Consider the following 19920-nt stretch of genomic DNA (forward strand, 5'->3'; position numbering starts at 1 on the left):
ATGATTGAGCTGGTATTTTCCTGGTTGGTAGATATGCTGTGGTGGTGGTTTAGTTGCTCAGTTGGGTCCGACTCTTGCGACCCCGTGGACTGTAGAACCCACCAGGCTTCTCTGTCCATGGGATTTTCCAGGCAAGAATACTGGAGTGGGTTGCCATTTCCTTCTCCAGGGGATCTTCCTGACCCTGGGATTGAACCCAGGTCTCCTGCCCTGAAGGCAGATTCTTTACTGACTGAGTTACCAGGGAAACCCCAATATGATATGCTGTATATCCTATTATATGTGGGGCAGTTGTACACAACAAAGAATTGTCTTTTATCCCATCCTACCTTCAAATGCTCCACTGGACATTCATGTGTATGAAAAACCTTTTAATAATCATCTGAGTCAGAACTAACTTTGTTCTGCAAACACAAGGTATTTTTAATACACTGAAACACAGATTTTTTAATGCACTGAAATTCCCAGAAATGCAATTACTGTGTATGGAGAGGGAATGTGCCACTTTGGTGGGGACTTTGGAAAATCATGTCACCAGTGACAGTTCTGCTCTTGTGGCCTGGGTTGGAAATCTGGCACACTGCTTTCTCTCAACTCACTCCATTAAAAAAAGTTCTCCTCCCCACTTCACTAAAAATGCTCTTGTCATTGTCATGAATAACTTTCAGATTGCTAAATCCAACGGTAACTTCTTAGTTCTCAACAGGGACGCAGTTGATCACTGCTTCTTGATAAACTTCCTCCCCTTCCACATCCCTGGACTTTCCCTCCTATTTCGATAGCTGCTCCTTCTCAGCTTTGGTTTCTGGTTCATCCTCTTCTCCCTGCTCTGCGAATTTAAGAGTGCGTGCTCAGTCATGTATGACTCTCTGCGACCTGATGGACCATAGTCTCCCAGGCTCTTCTGTCCATGGGATTTTCCAGGCAAGAATACTGGAGTGGATTACCATGCCCTCCTCTAGGGGGTCTTTCTGACCCAGGGATAGAACCTTACTGCTAGCATCACCTGGGAAACTCGCATGAAAGAGTACCATGGTCCTTTTTCTAGTTCTAGCTCGGATCTCTCTCCTGATTCCAAACTTGCATATTCAGCTACATTCTCAATATTTCTATTTAAGTGTCTGATAAGCATCTCAAAACTAGCCCCAATCTAGCTCTTCCCATCTTCAGCTGATGGCAGCTCAATGCTTTCCTTTGCACAGAATAAAGTTCTGGAGTCACCCCTGAATCTTCTCTTTCTCCCATACCCTACTCTCAGTCTACCCGGAAACACTATTGGCTTAACTTTCACATATAACCTCCAACCACCTCTCACCTTCCAATGGCTGCTTCTAGTACCATCATCTCTTGCCTTGATCACTGCAGTCACCTGCTCATAGCTACCTGCTTCTATCCTTGCCCTCCCTTTTATTTTCAACCCTGCAATCAGATAGATCCTTTAGAAACATAAATCAGGTGATGGCACTTCTCTATTCCAAACCTTGTGTGAACTCTCATCCTAGTTGGAGCAAAGCCCAACTTCTCCCAATGTTTCACAGGTCCTAATTCCAGTTTTCACCTGGCTCCATTACTGATTTCCTGCCATCCTCTTCTCACCTCCCTGATTCTTATTTCTCTGGTTAACTCCATCACTTTCTTCAAATTTCTGCTCAAAATCTGGTCTTTTCCAGATTTTGAAAGGGGAGAGGGGAAAAGGGAGGGAAGAATTGGGAGTTTTGGATTAGCTGATGCAAAAAAATCATATATACGATGGATAAACAGCAAGGTTCACTGTATAGCATGGGCAACTACATTCAACATCCCGTGATAAACCATAATGGAAAAGAATATGAAAAAGAAATAGATATATAACTGAGTCACTCTCCTGTACAGCAGAGGTTAACACAACGTTGTAAATTAACTACCCTTGAATAAAATAAAATTTTAAAAAAAGCTAGTCTTCTCAAAGAAGCCCACCCTGACCACTCTGTTTAACCCTGCTCCTGCTCCCACCCATCTCCTGATCGCTTTCTCTTCTTTTACAAGATCAATTAAGATATTGGCCACTTAATGTCCCCTTTCATCAGATGCTAAAGCTCATTTGCTACGAGGTAATACAAAGCCTAGCCCACTTTTTATTGTATTAATTGAATATTTTCATTCAAAGAATTTTTAGGAAGATACTGCTGCTGCTGCCAAGTCACTTAAGTCGTGTCCGACTCTGTGCGACCCCATAGACGGCAGCCCACCAGGCTCCCCCGTCCCTGGGATTCTCCAGGCAAGAACACTGGAGTGGGTTTAGGAAGGTACTATATGAATGTAAAAGTAAGGTTACAACAACTTACTGTGTATTATTTATTGAGCAGACACTATACCATAAATCACATACACAATATGACTGAAGCTTCCAACATCCCTTCGCTACAGATATAAACCTTCCTTTTTAAATTGGTGAGATTAAGTAAGTGATCCAAGGTCAGGTAACAAGTGACGGAGCCTGTTGGTTCTGCTACTAAATGACTGTGCAACACAGTATACATTTTTGGATAGAAATAAAATATTTTGGTCAGAAATCATACTGTGAAGTGAGTATGGGCTGCATGTGAGAAGCTTATTATTTATGAACCAGGAAGTAACAGACTAAATGGGTTCTCACGGGACATGGCTGAATGTCACGTGAGGGTGTGTGCTTATGCCTACTGATGCCAGGGTGGGACGAGGGCTTGGGAAAAAATATACCTTAAAGCCTCCTCTGGTTCAAATTTACTCAGATTTCATATTTTAAAGCTCTCTTTTGCTTAAAAATGTTTTACTCTGTATTCATTATTACTACTTATAAATGTTTAACTGGATACCTAAGGACCCCACTATAAGACTACTTCTCCCCTGAATATTCTGCAGAATATTGACTGTGTCTCAGTAGAGAACAAAGCCAATACGTTCCCCCACCCCGTGATTATTTGCATATCCAAAATAAAGAGGATGGTTAGTAATCAATTAATGAATTCTGAACTACTCTACTAACCAATTTGGTAAAAGTCTCTCTACTCCTTTCTACCTCTGACCATCATCCCCAAATCATTCAGTTTCCAGGATTCTGGGCTATAAACAATTTGATAAGAGTTATTATAAAACTCTCTTGTGATTGGCTAGACAGAAGTCAGATATAATTCTGATATTAGCATGCATGAATGCTAAGTTTATTCAGTTGTGTCCAACTCTTTGTGACTCCATGGACTGTAGCCCGCCAAGCTCCTCTGTCCATGGGATTCTCCAGGCAAGAATAATGGAGTGGGTTGCCACGCCTTCCTCCAGGGGATCATCCCAAACCTAGGGATCGAACCTGCATCTCTTATGAATCCTGCATTGGCAGGTGGGTTCTTTATCACTAGCATCATGTTTCAGGAAGTCAAGCATACTTCAGAAATTCACAATTCATAAAACATGGTAACATCCATTGCAGTTCAGCTTTTGCTTTGTTTCTTTATCTGCACCAGGAACTGGCTAAATAATTTTGAAATAACATTATAAGCTTAAATTTGACCACAGGGAGAAGCTGTCTCAGAGAATCAGAAGGAACATCAGCCTTTGTATCAGGAATCTTAGTTCAGTCCAGGTAGTGTAATACACTGCAACTTAAGCAAGCAAGTCATTTAATCTCCCTTGACCCTATGTGGGACCTGAAGCAGCTGCATCCAGAAGAGACCCATCAACTCTAGATGCCTTAGGAAATGCTTATGACAATGTGCCCATGTTTATGAGAAACTGGCATTTTTTCTTTTTCTTCTCAACTTTTCAAAATTAAGGAACTTAAAAGCGTCTAGGTACTTCCCTGGTGGCCCAGTGGCTAGGACTCCACACTCCCAGTGCAGGGGGCCCAGGTTTGATCCCTGATTGGTGAAGTAGAGCCCACATGCCGTAACTAAATATCCTGTGTGCCGCTAGGATGACCCGGCACAGCCAAAACAAACAAACAAACAGCATCTAAATTTAAAAAATTTTTGTTGAAAAAACGAAAGCCAAAAAGTCATTAACGACTCCAAACTTGCAAAGATTTCAGGGGCAGGCTCCAAATTTTAGAATACCCCAAGAAAGGAAAGAAGAGAGAATTTTGGGTGATTAAATAAGATGATATAAGTAGGACTGGCTGTATAATTTGCAGGGCTCTGGGCAAAATGAAAATGGGGGGCCCTTGTTAAAAAACTGCTAAGAATTTCAAGATGGGGACAGTGCAGCACTTAACCAGGCGTGGACCAGGGGAGCAGGGCCCTGTGCAACTGTACAGGTCACACACCCACGCCACGGGCTTTAGGGCTACGGGCATGAGAGCTAAAAAGTTTTTAGTTTCTATCCCTGAACAAATGGATCATGGTTACTAAAGTGAGTCACTGCGGTCAGAAAGGTATCTGAACTCTTATCCAAAACCCATGATTTCCCAAACTTACCGCAAGGAAAAGTCCAATAAAATATTTTTAATAAAATATTTTTAGTTAATAGGCCCTCTTTCATTTAATGGGAATGACTGAACGGAGTTCTTTTCTGGGGCCACAGCTGACACTCTCACTTGTGAACATCCATGACCAGCCTGCTGAGAACTAGCAGAGAAAGGAATCACACAACGCTGATGACTAGTGACTATACTTGGTGGGCGTGTGTGCTCAGTCGCTTCAGTTGTGTCTGACTCTTGGCGACCCCCTGGACTGTACCCCATGGACTGCAGCCGGCCAGGCTCTTCTGTCCATGGGATTCTCCAGGCAAGAATACTGGAGTGAGTTGCCATGCCCTCCTCCAGGGTATATTCCTGACCCAGGGATCGAACCCCAGTCTCCTGCATTGAAGGCGGATTCTTTTCCCACTGAACCACCAGGGAAGCCGAGCAACCTCACTTGCTGGTATCCAAACCCCCTCCAGGCCGCCCCACGACTGTGGCCAGTGCTCACCACCCCCTGTGCCTGCAGCTCCTCACAATGTCTACACCCACGGGTGTTCCTGTGGTCCTCTCTCAAGCACCTGCTTCCCCACCTCAAAGCTACGGAATCTGAATTCAGTATAAAAACAGAGGTCATCAGGTGGCCAACCTCTCAACTTCCCTCTCTCGGCTGCTACTCTGACTACATCTGCGAATCCTTCTGGCTCCCAGACCATCCCCCTTCCTTGAGAGGCTTCACCATTTTATCCCCATTTTTATCTACACGTCCAATCTTTTCCTTCTTTAAGTAAGTGTTCCTCCTCAGCATATAAATCACCTCAAGTACTTTTTCTACCCCCCTCCTCGATCCTAGTTCCAGTCTTCTTTCTCGCTCTTCACAGTTCATTATTTGAAAAAAATACATCCACACTCTCCCATTTCCACTTCCTCTCTTCCTGGTCCCTCTCAACCAGACTTGCACTTGCCCTCTCCTCCCTTCAGCCCATTTCCTAATTCCTGGTTCCTCAAATGGAGCTGTTTTTTTTTTTCTCGCTGTGAAGCCCAGAATGAACCATGGCAAACCCCACACGAGGAAATGCTGGTCAACAGGATTCCAAATCAGCCATGAATGATTTCATGTCATTGAGGAATACGGGCAAAAATGAGATGGTACCAACAGGTGACTGCGATATTAAATTCTCGATTTGAGAAGGGAAAACTCTTCCACCTGGGTCTCTGAAATAGCAAAACACCCTTGTAATGTTTTTAGAGAGGCAGAGACACTCTCTCCATACAAAGGGCAGAGTGTCCTTGCCCTGCTGTAAATGTTTTAGCAGCTGTGGAAACTTTCAACAAAATTTACTTCCAGCAACTAGACGCGATGTGCGAAAACTGGGCTTTTCATCGTGGAGACTGAAGCACTTACTAAAGCAGCGGGGCCTTGGAGGCACAGCCCGGAGCTGTGTGGCTCCTTCTCACGGCTCTGCCTGTGAGCTCTAATGTGGTTTTCCATCCCCTGCCGCACGCCACTGCACCTCTTAAGAAAGCATGTATCCTGATTTTGAACTCTTTGCATGACAGGATGAAATACGGTGAGGGAACCCAGGTATGCATTACACCTCCTTCCCCCTGGAGCACAGGGGAAATGATCCGACGTGCAAACACGGGCATCCTCCCAGATCTTTGGGGGTTAAAGCTCCACACACACATGGAGAGTGACTGCCAGGTCTACACACACGCCCCTTTCCTCACCATGCTGGGCATCCCTCCTGAGACACCTAAACATGCTTCACCTTAAAATCTTAACATTCACAAACGCGCCCAGCAGCTCTCAACTAGTGTATTAAATAGTGAGAGAAACTCAGGCCATAGGAGCTAAAACTTGGCCCAAAGGAGCTCCTTCTTTCCTTCTGCTGGGCAATAAAATCCTAGGAGATTTCACGTAAGAATTCTGGCTGCAGCAAGTGTGCACTGCTGCCTCTGATAGGAAATGTTTCATTTGACCAAGCGCCCACTGTGGAAACGCTGTATGCGCTCAGTCTCATGAAACCTTTAAGAGTTTACAGCAGTTAGCTTTCCTTCATGATAGAATTAATAATTCTGATTCAACAAAAGATTTCCTGTGGACATTATTTAACAAAAGCAGCAGATGTCTATTTATGAGGACATGAAGTTTAACGTGCATACATTTTATAAAGAAGTTTTAAGGGTTCAGTTTAATCCAACACGGGCTGATCGTGCACCTACTATGTGTAAAGTGTTAACTTATCTTGTGAGTGTCATTGTGGGTTTGGCCTGGAGCTTTTGTCCTCAGATATCTGAGGACAAATATCTTTAATTGCTGAAGCCTGTTTTCAGTACAGCCTCTCTCAATCCTCAGGTTTCAGATGTTTCCCTAACTTAGAGAAAGTGTACTTTTTTGAGAAAGGAATTAATTACCTACTGAAGAGCTTGTATACAGTGAAGGTTCAGACACGAACATTCATTATTCAGAAAGTATGTGAACCTCAAGTTGTAACACTTTATGTCACAAAATGAACATCACTTGATTGATGACAGAATAAAAGGTATGTACTTTCCCCCTCTATAATATGTGGGCAAACAAAATAATACATGCAGAGTTATTTCTCTTAAATATCTGGCAAGGCATATGACTGATTGTTAGGAATTTTTTGACTTGGTTAAGACAAAATTTAGCCAAATGTTAAAGCATGGAAAATGTTGATGTAGGCAAAGCGAATATTCTGATAAAGCTGTAACATCACCCCAGCACACAAACATGTTGAAATCTTACCGTTAGGTTGTCATGCACTCTGCTTCCCTGCAGCGAGCATTAGCTTTAACCCTTCAGTGCTGTTGCTGAGTTTCATGTTTAGGGAGAGGGTGGAAGCTTCACTCAGGAACAAGCTTTTACTTGGGTGATGAGCTGATGAGCGGCAGTTTACGCGAGAGAATGGCCGTCTCACCTGTGTATCTGATCTCAGTTAAAATATATCTATTTTATAGTCAATCCTCGTTCAGAAGGAGACTCTCGTATTCGCGAATGCCTGGTGATTTGTGTGGACTGTGTGTTTAAGAGATTGTGTAAATTCTGGGTGGATCACGAAGATCTTTCTCTTCCTCCTGTGAACTTGCTACCTCCTAATGAACTTCTGAATGGCACATCGTTTCGATGACATAACTTCAGCAACCCTGAGGGTTTGCTTTCCAAGTGAACGGCCCTTGGAATGAGATGGCTATTTTCTGGGTTTGCCTTTGCAGTGTTGGTGAGAGAAAGCCCTCACTGAAAGGGTTAAGGGATGTTACTGCAGCAGTTATCAGCAGACCAGCCATCTACCTTTGGTACTTACAGGAATTTTATGGCTCTTGATCATATTATCAAATTCTTCATTAATTTTTTTGTATTTTTCTTCAGTGCGTGGGGTGAGTGCATAAGAGGAGTCGGGGTCGGGGCTTTCACAGCCTTTGTTCTCTTTCTTGTTCAAGGCCTGCCAGGTTCAGAGAAATATCAAGAGTAAAAAAAATGAAGGGTGTTTTGAGTACTTACACACAATCTTTGCCTGCTGATCATTAGATCAATATCTTCGTTAATTTTCCTGTACTTGTCCTCAGACTCAGGGCTGTGACCTACTGAATCGTCTGCATCAGGATCTGGGCTGTCACAGCCATTAAGGCCCTTCTTTCTCAACGTCTGAAATACATAATTTGGAAAGTTCAAACCTAGACAAAGGCTGTAAAAGACATTCAGGGGTGTCATAGACGTTTAAGCTTGCCAGTATTTTAGGTTATTACATGGGCTATATTACATGAGGGTAAAGAAACTGTAGAGAGAAACAGTGAGTCATTTCAACAGTGCACTCATTACTACTCAAGAAAAAAAAGTAAAAGGGAAATATTCATTCTGAAACCAAATTAAACGAACAAAAGATGGGATGAGGGTCGAAGTTCCATGATCTGGAATGCATACGTGCTTCCAATATCTAGTGAGAGACAATCACAAGAATACAAGGGCGCAAATTGCAACACTATTTTCCCACAGAAAAATTAGAAGTCAGGGCATTACACAATGATTTCTGAAAATGTGATCATGACAAAAGCAGAAATGGTGGAAAGAGATCCCCAGTTGGAGTTGAAAATAATGATTGGCACTAAAAGCGTCCTGCACCCCACCTTTGGATATGTGCTTGACAACGAAAGGTGGTAAGAGAATCCAGCTAACGTTCTCCCGAAGTACCCATTATGAATGTTTAGACACTGTGATCAAAAGGAGAATCACCTTCGTTTACTCTGGTTAGAGTTCTGTATGTGAAAATTTGTACTAAAATGGATAATACTGAGAAGTTGTCTGCCTGAACAGAGGCTGAAAGAAAAGTCAACACAGCTGAGCGGAGAGCTTCATTAGGAAGGAAGAAGTGTGTGTTAGTCGCTCAGTCGTGTCCAACTCTTTGCGACCCCGTGGACCATAGTCCGCCAGGCTTCGCTCTCCATGGGATTCTCCAGGCAAGAATACTGGAGTGGGTGGCCATCTCCTTCTCCAGAGGATCTTTCTGACCCAGGGATTGAACCCAGGGATCAAACTCAGGTCTCCTGCATTGCAGGCAGATTTTTTACCATCTGAGCCACCGGGGAAGCCCTAGGGTTTCATTATCATGAGCTAAGCAAGGAAGTCAAAGAACACTGCAGAGAGGTAACCAAGTCAATAACTACCAAACTAGCACAAGTTCCTCCTGGCTGCAGCTCAGGAGGATTACCCTGCGACTGCCTCCTGACACACGAGAGTGAAAACTCAGTGCCTCATCTGCAACCTCCTGAACGTACATCTGCTCTAGTCTCAGCTGTCACAGAAGGATAAATACTCATATGACACTGTAACAGGAAAAGTATGAGTCAGGAGTCCTGAGTTTTTACTTTTCTTTTTTAAAAATTGATGGTTGTCAACTTAATTGGACACAATCCGAATTTACAGACAGAGTTACGTTTTTAGAGATTATAAAACTTCTGATTAATCAATCACACAGCTTGCCATGTACACTATTAACAGACTAGCAACTTTTCTGAATTTTCCCAGTACTACCAAATCGTTTCTAAAAAGCTGTGTACCTAAGTGTCTCTCATTCATGGAAAGTTCAGCAGAGCTCATCTTTATTAAAGATCAAATTCACATACAAATAAAGCGAGAGCTGTGACATCAAGCTAAGGAATTCAAAACTGAGATAACACTCCATTTTTAATTCATGCAATTGGGGAAAATAAATAAGACAACATGAGTTAAAAAGGGGGTGTCAGTCTTAAAAATTTAAACTCCTTGGCTCTTATTGATGTGTAATACAAATGTAATGCTTTAGAAATTAGTTTGATGCACTAAAGATATTCACTTAAAATCAAACTGAGAGCTACCATTTTGAATACATCTATGATACACTGTGGCTCTGTAAATATTTATTAATGTTACAGTGATATAATATAACAAATAAACATATGGTTACAGCTTATTATGTGGTAAAATGTTTGAATATTAAAATGAATATTTTGACACACGATGATAAAATGTACATTTACAATCTTGGGGAATTTATAATTGGTGGGGCCACCTGTCCCCCTATCATGGATCTATAGCTATCATTTTTCACCCAGAGTAAGTACTTCCAGAGGGTTCCTACAATAATACTATTGAGGATGTCACAATATATTAGAATAATAACCTCATTTCTAACTTAACTTCCTAGATTTTAAACTCTTTCATTGGCATTATCTCAATTGCAAAAACATTCTTCCCTGTGATGACTATTTGTATTATGATGTGGTTCCACTTTGATCTTTACATGTCCTTGAGCTTTTAAGAATAATTTCTGATTGTCTTGCATCACATTCCATGGATTTTTCATAAAAATTCTCTTACGCAGAAAAAATATGTAAGATCAAGTACATATTATCTGATTTTTAAAAAATTGATCTACTGATATTTCTTTAAGGCATGTTAAGAATATTCTTATATAAACCCTAATTTAAAGTCTTATCTTTTATAACATTAATTTGTAGTCCTATCTAGCTGGTAGAATTTTCCATGTGCACCCGAATCTTTTACCCAATAAATCCTCTTATGAAAACTATAGTTGTTTTGATGTGCAGATTTTTGACAACAGAACGCAAGGGTTAGGAGAGGCCTATCAACTGTCATTACAATCCATCTGGCAAGTACATGTGTGCTGAATATTCTTACAAAGCTTTCAGGGGTAGATATTCTGTTTGGTTTATGAAAATTCAAACATCAATTACACTTTATTGAAAGATCTCCACAAATATTAACTCATTATCTCTCACAAATCTTCCATGAAGATTTTAGGGAAACCTGATGCCAGGTCTCAAGCCAGCAGAGCCCAGCATGACGACCCCCCAACACCTCCTGCCAGGGCACCAAGGGGTCACCGTGCCTTTTCGAGGCTTTCCCACACTCGTGAAGTGTAAAGTGAAAGACGTGGAATAGATCTCTCCCACTCACATAGAGCTGCAGCAGTGGGCTGGACACTGAAAAAACTAGGTAGAATTTTTAAAAATTAGGCTGTGGGAAATATTAAAGTATAAAAACATGGCTAAAATATTGATACTTCTTAGATGTCAAATTTTAGACCAAGTGGGAATGCTTGTTGTTCAACAAAACACTTCTCAGTTTATAGCTTAAAAAGTGAATTAGATCAATAGCTCCTTTATACCTGAAGAATTAACAAAGCAAGTGGCGTGAAGTCACATAGGAAATGGAAGTGATGGGAGTGAGGCAGAAGCAGTGGCTCCTTTTCTCCCTGTAAATGCTTCTTGTATCTGACTATCTCGTCCTACAATGAATATCACCACTATTAAAGTAACAAAATATCTCTACCATTTACTTTTTATTTTTAAAATTTTATATTTTATTTATAATGGTACGTTAGTTTCAGGTGTACAGCAAAGTGGTTTAGTTATACATATACAAACATCTATTCCTTTTCAGGTTTGTCTCTACCATTTAAAAGCACTTATAGTCTTATTTCAAGTTAAATTGTGTTATTTTTTTAAAAAGTGCATTTTGAGATATACAAACACAAAACCCAAGAGCATATTAATATTGAGTTCCAAATTCCCATAACCACATAACCAGAACATTGAAAAAATTGTTCAAAAATATTATTCTCGGCTGAGAGCTTGTAAAACACATTTCTGCCAAGAACAAATGATTACAGTGGAATTATAAAGCTCTGAAAATGGAAGAAATGGCACAAACTTTACCATAGTTTGAATGTGAAACCTTGAGTAGTCTTATCCTTAGTATATCAAAAATCTACAGCTGCTTAATGATGACAAAAGAATTGCTATTAGATTCAGCCAAATCTGTTTTTATCATAGTAATGAATTGTTGCTATTAACTAAAGGGATTACTAAATGGATAAATAAGCATTATTCCTTATGGCCTTCTTCTAGTAAGATCAAAATTTCTGTTGCTGGCCTTTGAAAGCGTCTCTGATCTTTTATAAATGTGACTGGTCAGGTAAGGCACTTATATCTCTATTCTTTCACAGGGGCTAGAAGTCCTGTATGTATTAGTACATACTGTAAGTGCCTCTTGGCTGACTATGTTTTGAAAAGATTTATTCCGTATGTCAAGAGAAGGCAAGGTATCTACGGAAACCACCAGCATCTCTTGCTACGCATCTGAAGAAACTTCCCTCAGAGAACTCTGTAAATCTGGAGTCAGCCTTCCATGTGAGAGTGGCATTTGTAGGGTAGATCAAGTGACTGCAGAGGCTTCTGGGATGTCTCCACAAGGCAGCGACTGTCATGCAGGGAGCTGAGAAAAGCCTTTTCTTAGAGAAGTAATCAGATTGACAGAAGGTGACACACTCCAAACAATAAATGGAAAAAGGAGTGCAGACAGGTAATCCAAAACCACGTGGACTCTCCCCTCCCAGATAGGTGGACATATGGACCCTGCATTCTTCCATTTGTTCGCTGGGAAACCCTGAAATACATAAAACTGACGGTGATAGGTGACAGGTGCTTCAACAATTCTAATGAAAGAGATGTAGGGAACAGATTCTATTTCATTACTGAAAGGAATATAAATGAAAAAGAATGCCACACGGAGCTCTCATTTCTTGTCTTAGGCATTATATTATCAACTAGAAATATTCCTGTGTATACAATGGTTAAAACCGGCTCCCCTTTCTTAATTATTTCTTGTTAGTAGAAAAGAAATAACTAAACTATTGGCCTTTTTCGATTATATGCAAACAGTATATTTTATGTTGATGCTATTTAAGCAAAATTCAGCTCTGTCAGAGACCCACCATCACAGATTAAAAGCTTCCAATCATTCAATTTCTTTCCACGTCTGCAGTTTCAGTCCTCAAGAATGTGTATTTCCATCATCTTTCTTTTTCTGTGCCTCCCCATTTCAGAGCAGATATTTCACATCTCCTTGTTAAAAACGCCAAACCTCCCAAATTATTAATTTTTGCTAAAATTCAAACAATCACCCTTGCTTGCACAGCTAACTTTACCCTTCAAAGGGCTGATGTGTCAAGAACACACGCAGGAACTGGTACCATGAGTTCAGTGAACGTCTTGTTCACACGATAGTCAAGGGAAAAAAAACACATCAACTTCGGAAAAATAGCTTCCGTTTCTCTGATAGTAAATCATCTGTGTGCTTGTCTGTCACAGTTTTATGAAGACAAGCGTCTGCTCTTCACAAGCTGAAAAATCTTTAGAAGGCAGTGAGTCCATACAGGCACAGGAGGTGCCGTTGAAACGGAGACTGCCCACCGGTGAAGGTCCTGAGTGCGGTTCACAAATACCCTCTCCACCCTGGCGCTGATGCTTATGACCCTGCTACTTCCAGGCCCTTCAGTACCCGTGGAGTGGGTGCTGCCCTAAGGACTATGCTCTGTGACTCACTTCATTTAAAAAACATTCAGCGAATAATTCCTGAGAACCTTCCAAATGCCAGATACTGTTTTGTACAATTGTGTGTGTTTTTTTTTTTTTTTTTAGAGAAGTAGGCAATACAAATTCAAACTGAAAAGCTCTGACTCCACCTATAATATTCTGTTTTTTGGTGATTTCTAGCACAAATCACTTAGGCTGGGGGAAGATCAAGTGCCAAGAAATTCCTCCACAGGTTTTAATAATCAAAACTGTAAGCATTGTCTCTACTCTCGCTCTTGTTCCACAGTTCTTCTTTGTTCTTAATATAGAAATGAAAAGGCACATTAAAATACTGTGAATTCAGTACAATCGGTAGGTAGACTTTAATTAGACAAGCAAATCATAGCTAGTATAGAGTATGAAAAAATTAAATTTTACCCCAAATTATCCATTTGTGGTAAAAATTTTCATGAAAAATCAAAAAATATAAACCTTAATAACAGTACATTTCTCTAGGTTATTAACGCTGATTCTAACCAGATATTAACGCCTACTGGGGAAAGGCTGGGGAGAGATGGGGCATTTTATTGTTTTTGCTTTTATTCCTTCCCTCAAAAGATAATCTTAATATCAGACTGGAAATTTTTTTCACTGAATACTTTTCCATCTTTAAATAGTGGAAGTAAAAGACTGATTGAAGATATGAAGATTTTTAATGTACAGAACATAAAGAAATATCCACCTACTTCTCCTAATGGCCACAAGTGATTTCATATAAATATTTTGAGGGTGATAGTTCCTAGTACTGATACTCTAATGCTGACTGAGACTACCAAGGAGTCCCTGGCCCTTTCTCATGCCTTCTAGAAGGGAGGATAATGCTGTATAAACACTGGCCTTTCACATTTCTTGTCTTGGCTCAGCTGGGCTCACCAACTGGAATGACCCCAGGGAGTATCTGCTTCCTGCATGCAGACAGTCCTCCTCCAAGGCAGAGCTGACATAATCTTTTCCTCTCTGCAGACTTCTCTGATCACTAGGGCTGAATTAATTTCTCCCTAATTCATGCACTCATTTATTGTATACATTTTTTTCTACGTGCTTTTATCACAAGTTATTATTTATGTGTTTGTCTCCTTTGCTAAATTGCTTGGTCATTATAGCACCTTTCTTTACTTACTTTGGAAGCTGCAATATAGAGCAGAGTCTGATACACTGGAGGTGCTCAATAAATGCTCGCAGAATGAACAGAACACATATTTCCACTTCAGTGTTAACGCGTGCAGAGGTTTCATGGCTGGACAGAGGCTACTGTTTTGGTTGAAGGTAAAGCCGGCAGAGCGATCCAGACCTCCTGACACATATTACTAAGTGCCGTTATGTTCGGGGTTGTCTATGGTCCTCTGGATGCAAGGATGCTTTTTCCGAATATATGACTAAGACAATCTGTTTATATGTTTTATTTACATGTTTTTCTTCCCAAGAGTGAACTCCTGGAGGTCAGGGATCATTTACTAGTCATCTTGTAACACTAGGACTTAGCACAAGGTCTGCTGTGCAGAAGCTTAATAAATGTTTGCAGCATTGACAGACTGGATGGATGGATGGACAGAACAGGAAAAAATGTTCACAAGCTCAGTGTAGGATTTTTGCAGCTGCAGTTTCTTCCTTCACATTTTATATCATTATTTCACACTGTTAAAACTCAGTTATTATTTCAGTCTTTTCAAGTAACTGTTATGAAGTGACTATTTTCTGAAATGTTCCGCTTTTAACTTAGAAAGCAATGCAGTACAGGCATAATTTGTACTGGGAATGAAACTGGTTATAAGTCATAAGGAGATTTATATCATTAAACACTTACAGCGTGGTGTATTGGTCTACATATGGAACGTCAGAAAAACGAAGCATTTGTGAAATCTTTAAGGGCAAAAAGCCATAAGTATGTAATCTCAGTGATGAAATGAATAGGAGGGAAAAAGAGAATTCAGCACACAAGAAACAAGGGAGTAGTATTTTAGGCAGCGTGTATAAGGTTAGAAAGGGAAAAGCAGAAAGCTTAAAGAACACAGTGAACTTCTGGGAATGTGAGTCAGATCCTATAAATCTGAAGTGAGCATGTTTCAAAATTCTTGGGCAAAGTTCATCTTTTCCCTATTCCTGGACGCTGTTCCATGTTCTCCCTGGCTTTGACATTGGTCTTACTCTGGGCCAATCTCAGCCTGGAGGATTCATGGAAAATCAGGGTGATTCTAGGGCCAAATGATTCAGGCTTCCTCAGGACTGGTCAATGGTTTCAAGTTTCTAATGAACATTTCTTCCACCACACCTCCTTTGGAACCTGGCTAGGCATGGGTCAGGACGCTGGCCTAGAACACGATGGAGATGAGGAAGTTTGGCAGGAAATGTCTCCTGACATCTGAATCCAGGAGCGATCTGAAGTGAAATATGAAACCAGGAACACTTTAATATATAGTGATTAAAATGCATGCTAAAATGTGCAGTTAATCCTAATAATCTCTTATAAAGCAAGTTTAGAAAATATAGGCTGGAATACAAAATAAAAAAGCTGAAATACAAAGGATCAAATTGTAGGTGAGTTTGAAAAATGGAGGATGCTAGTCATTTCTTAAATAAGGAAGGAAAAGATAAGGCAGAATTATAAATTAAACAAAGGTTGAGAAAGAGAGGAGAAGAGCACAGGAACAAAGATCAGGAAGCAGGATTTTCGAAAGTATGAAATATGAATGCAACTCATCTACTAACCTTTTTGGACTATGGCATTTTACTTGCAAATAGGTTAAAGGGGCATAAAAGCAGATACTGAGGGCATTGATTCTTTAAAAATAACATGTTGAAGCATCATTTATAAACCATTAATGACTTATTTTAACAAAAGAAGATGTATATATTATCTTGAGTAATGACAGTAAGGTCAAATCATTATTTTTGTTTCTCTGTAGGCTCTTATCTAGTAAATGCCTTTTTATTCAAGTTGGGCCAAGGCATGATTAGTCATTTGAAATGGGAGTAGTCTTCACTGCCTTATTTATCAGTCAGCTCAGGATTGTACTTAGTCATCATACTTCCTCATTTCTGTAGAGTTCCCATGCTCTCTGCTACATCATTTATTTTCCCACTTACATTTTTGCTTCCAACACCTCCTTTCATCCATTCCCCTCCCAACTTTCCTTTTCTAGCAAACATCACACTTAGTTGTTCAAGCTGGAGACCCAGAAATCACCCTGCTGCTGCTGCTGCTAAGTCTCTTCAGTCGTGTCCGACTCTGTGCGACCCCATAGACGGCAGCCCACCAGGCTCCCCTGTCCCTGGGATTCTCCAGGCAAGAACACTGGAGTGGGTTGCCATTTTCTTCTCCAATGCATGACAGTGAAAAGTGAAAGTGAAGTTGCTCGTCGTGTCCAACTCTTAGCGACCCCACGGACTGCAGCTTACCAGGCTTCTCCGTCCATGGGATTTTCCAGGCAAGAGTACTGGAGTGGGGTGCCATTGCCTTCTCTGAGAAATCACCCTAGATTCCACCATCTCTTGCCTCAACTATCGTTTTTTTCTATTTGGTCTCCCATCCTGCGTGTGTTTGTTCCCTGACCCACTTTCCGGTCAGTCATTCTTCCTTCTTTTGGCAAGGTCTGATTACAAGGCAAGTCTACCTGTTCTTATAAACCATGGAAGCTCCTACAATGTTCAAGCTGGAGACCCAGAAATCACCCTAGATTCCACCATCTCTTGACTCAACTATTGTTTTTTTTCCTACTTGGTCTCCCATCCTGAGTCTGTTTGTTGCCTGACCCACTTTCTGGTCAATCATTTTTCCTTCTTTTGGCAAGGTCTTCTTACCAGGCAAGTCCACTTGTTCTCATAAACCATGGCCGTTCCCACCAGCCTGACCTACGAGTTTTCTCTGCAAGCCCTCCACCTGCCTCTCCGGCACTATCTCCTCTCTTCTCCCGCAGCACTCCGGGTTTTGCCAAGGGGGAACTTCTCACCATTTCCCAAGCTGGGTAGGCCTCTTAATAATACTGTTTCTATATGTGTCATTCTTTCTTGTCTGGAATAGCCTTGTTTACTCCTCCCCTCTGCTACACAAACCACAGTCATCTCAGGACATCTACTGCCTAAGGCATCCCATGTTCGGTGAGGCTTCTTCCTAACTCTCCTGGGCCCTTAGAGATTCCCATCTTTGTACCTCTAGTCCCTTGGGCAGCAAGGGGATCAAATGGGTTAATCCGAAAGGAAATCAACCCTGAATATTCATTCGAAGGACTGATGCTGAACTCCAGTGCTTTGGCCACCTGATGCGAAGAGCTCACTCACTGAAAAGACCTTGATGCTGGGAAAGACTGAGGGCAGGAGGAGAAGGGGACGACAGAGGATGAGATTGGTTGGATGGCATCACTGACTCAGTGGACGTGAATTTGAGCAAACGCCAGGAGATAGTGAAGGACAGGGAAGGCTGGTGTTCTGCAGTCCGTGGGGTCACAAAGAGTTGGACACCACTGAGTGACCTAACGGCAACAAAGCCCCTAGGACCCTTAATTTTTTGCATTTTCTTATAATACATGGTGTTTCAGATTGTAATCTATCTTTTGCCACATCAGCTTCAATACTTGATAGTGAGTCTATTAGGGCTGAATATTTCTGATGCCTGACAGAGGCTCTGATTAATATACGTGGGGTCAATATATGTTCTCAGCAACTGTTCATCAGATGAATGAATAAGCAAACAAACTTGATGGTCATCCTTTCTAACAGTGACAGACTAATTGAAATGAGTTGGGTGGTCTCCTGAGGTGATGGTGTTATTTATTTGTTTTAATAAGATCAGTAAGTCAAAATTCAAGGTGCACGAGTCTGGTTGGTTAAAGCAATCTCTGTAATTACTTCACGACTGTAGCACAGCACATCCCGTGGGAAGCAGAGGGAACAGTGGAAGTAACATAAAATACTGTAAACGGGACCCAAAGGCTTAGGCTCCTTTGTGGTTAGAACTGCTGAGTCTGAAGCATCACGGGCTGATCCTTTTCACAAAAGACGCTTTTGCGTCTTCTGGCTGTTGGTGCTTTAAGTTACCACCAATGGGACACAAATGCATTGAAAACCAAAAATACTGCAACAGGTGCTTTTGTGCACTCCCTTCTCTTCTTCCCCTCAGAAACAAGGCATTGCATTTGAAGTAAGCTGAAGAATCGCTGGCAGTTGGGATCTACAGTTTAGCACTAGCTTATCAGAAACGCAGAAAGTTCTGGAACACATAAAAGGCAACACAAAATAACACAAGATAAAGCGACTTGAGGTTGACATCTGATCAACTCAAGTTCTGACGATTTTGATTACACCTAAGAATGGTACCTGAGGCAGCCAAACCTCACTTCTGAGACAGTCAGGCACTCCTAGATGAAGGGTAATGTTGCTTCTTTCCCTCACATCACCCTCGCACCATGAGCCTCTGCCAGGCTGCACAGAGGAAAGCGCTCCAGTGGGCTTGGCCCTGCCCCACTCTCTCTTCGGCTGGCCTTTGGCTAGATGGGGAAACCCTCTCTTTGCCATTCAGTCTCACTGCTGTATTAACACTTGCCATGTCTTCGGTCACAGGCTGGCCCAACACCCACCAATAACAGACTTTTCAGTCTGCGGTATCACTGAAAATACTAAGTTTTTTTTTGTCTTCTATTCCTCAATTTATTAAATTGTGGGGAGAGAGATTTTCAAGGACCAATTCTGGATTGTGAATATAGATTTTATTTATTGATGGTATCCTTACCTTCTTCCTATGATACCTGACATTCAAACTTACTTTCCTAATTAATTTCTCTCTCTTCCCAGTATCTCCAATGAGTGACAATAAGCCATTCTCTACTGAAACCTCTCAATCGAAAAGTTTTGATTTTGGTTATTCTATAGAGTTTGGACAGCCATGCTAGGAAAGGGCCTCTTACTCTCCACCTTCCTAGTTAGCATACCCTGGGAAGAAGAATCCAAGTACTATGAGAGTTTTGCCTGGATCGGTGGTATGCCATCCAAGAGACTAGTATTAATCACTGTGTTAGCACACGTGGCTCAAGACATGTACTGGTCTGACTTGACAAAATGAGGTAGAGCATTACAGGGACTGTAATACATGAGGCCCAGCAACTGTGACTGCCAGGCGAGGGGAGAGTCTCAGTGTGTTCGAACAAACCTCCATGAGAGCAGAAACTTTTTTTTTTTAATCTCTGTATCCACAGCAACTTGAATGTGCCCAGCACATGGATAACACCCAGTAAATATTGTTGTTAAAAGAATAACAGAATCCAAGGCTGCAGTGCCAGAGGTTCTTATTTAAGATGGAATCACAGTGGGATCTGAAAACACACAAGCAGCAGCTGCGAGGTCTGTGTTCAGGGCATGGGTTGCTTTCATTCCTACCAACCACTCTCTCTAATGCCACACACGAATTTAAATTATAAAAGGGAAGAATCATGAACTACAGGGATAATGGCATTAATATGTCTCTCTTTTATGCGTCCTCAGAACTCTGTAACTAATATTTACTTTATAATGTTCTTGTCTGTATTTTTGTTTTATTTTCTAGACTGTAAGATTCTTGTAGACAGGAAGCGTCTCTTGAGAGCTTT

At 41.2% G+C, this 19920-nt stretch overlaps 1 protein-coding gene across 13 annotated transcripts in view; it reads right to left on the reverse strand.

Moving 5' to 3' along the window:
• MEF2C (myocyte enhancer factor 2C) overlaps positions 1-19920 on the reverse strand; it is a 179066-nt gene that overhangs the window by 37313 nt on the left and 121833 nt on the right. For 6 of the 13 annotated variants that reach the window (XM_061424364.1, XM_061424361.1, XM_061424362.1 and 3 more), the window contains one exon: positions 7935-8078. The exons of 3 other annotated variants lie outside the window; for them this stretch is intronic. In XM_061424364.1, coding sequence (XP_061280348.1) covers positions 7935-8078 — 144 coding nt within the window. Of the gene's footprint in view, positions 1-7737; positions 7876-7934; positions 8079-19920 lie in introns of all 13 variants that reach the window. 4 more of the 13 variants (XM_061424363.1, XM_061424365.1, XM_061424367.1 and 1 more) reach the window with 2 other exon arrangements.

Source organism: Bos javanicus, chromosome 7 (genome assembly GCF_032452875.1).
Source record: "Bos javanicus breed banteng chromosome 7, ARS-OSU_banteng_1.0, whole genome shotgun sequence".
Taxonomy (NCBI): domain Eukaryota; kingdom Metazoa; phylum Chordata; class Mammalia; order Artiodactyla; family Bovidae; genus Bos; species Bos javanicus.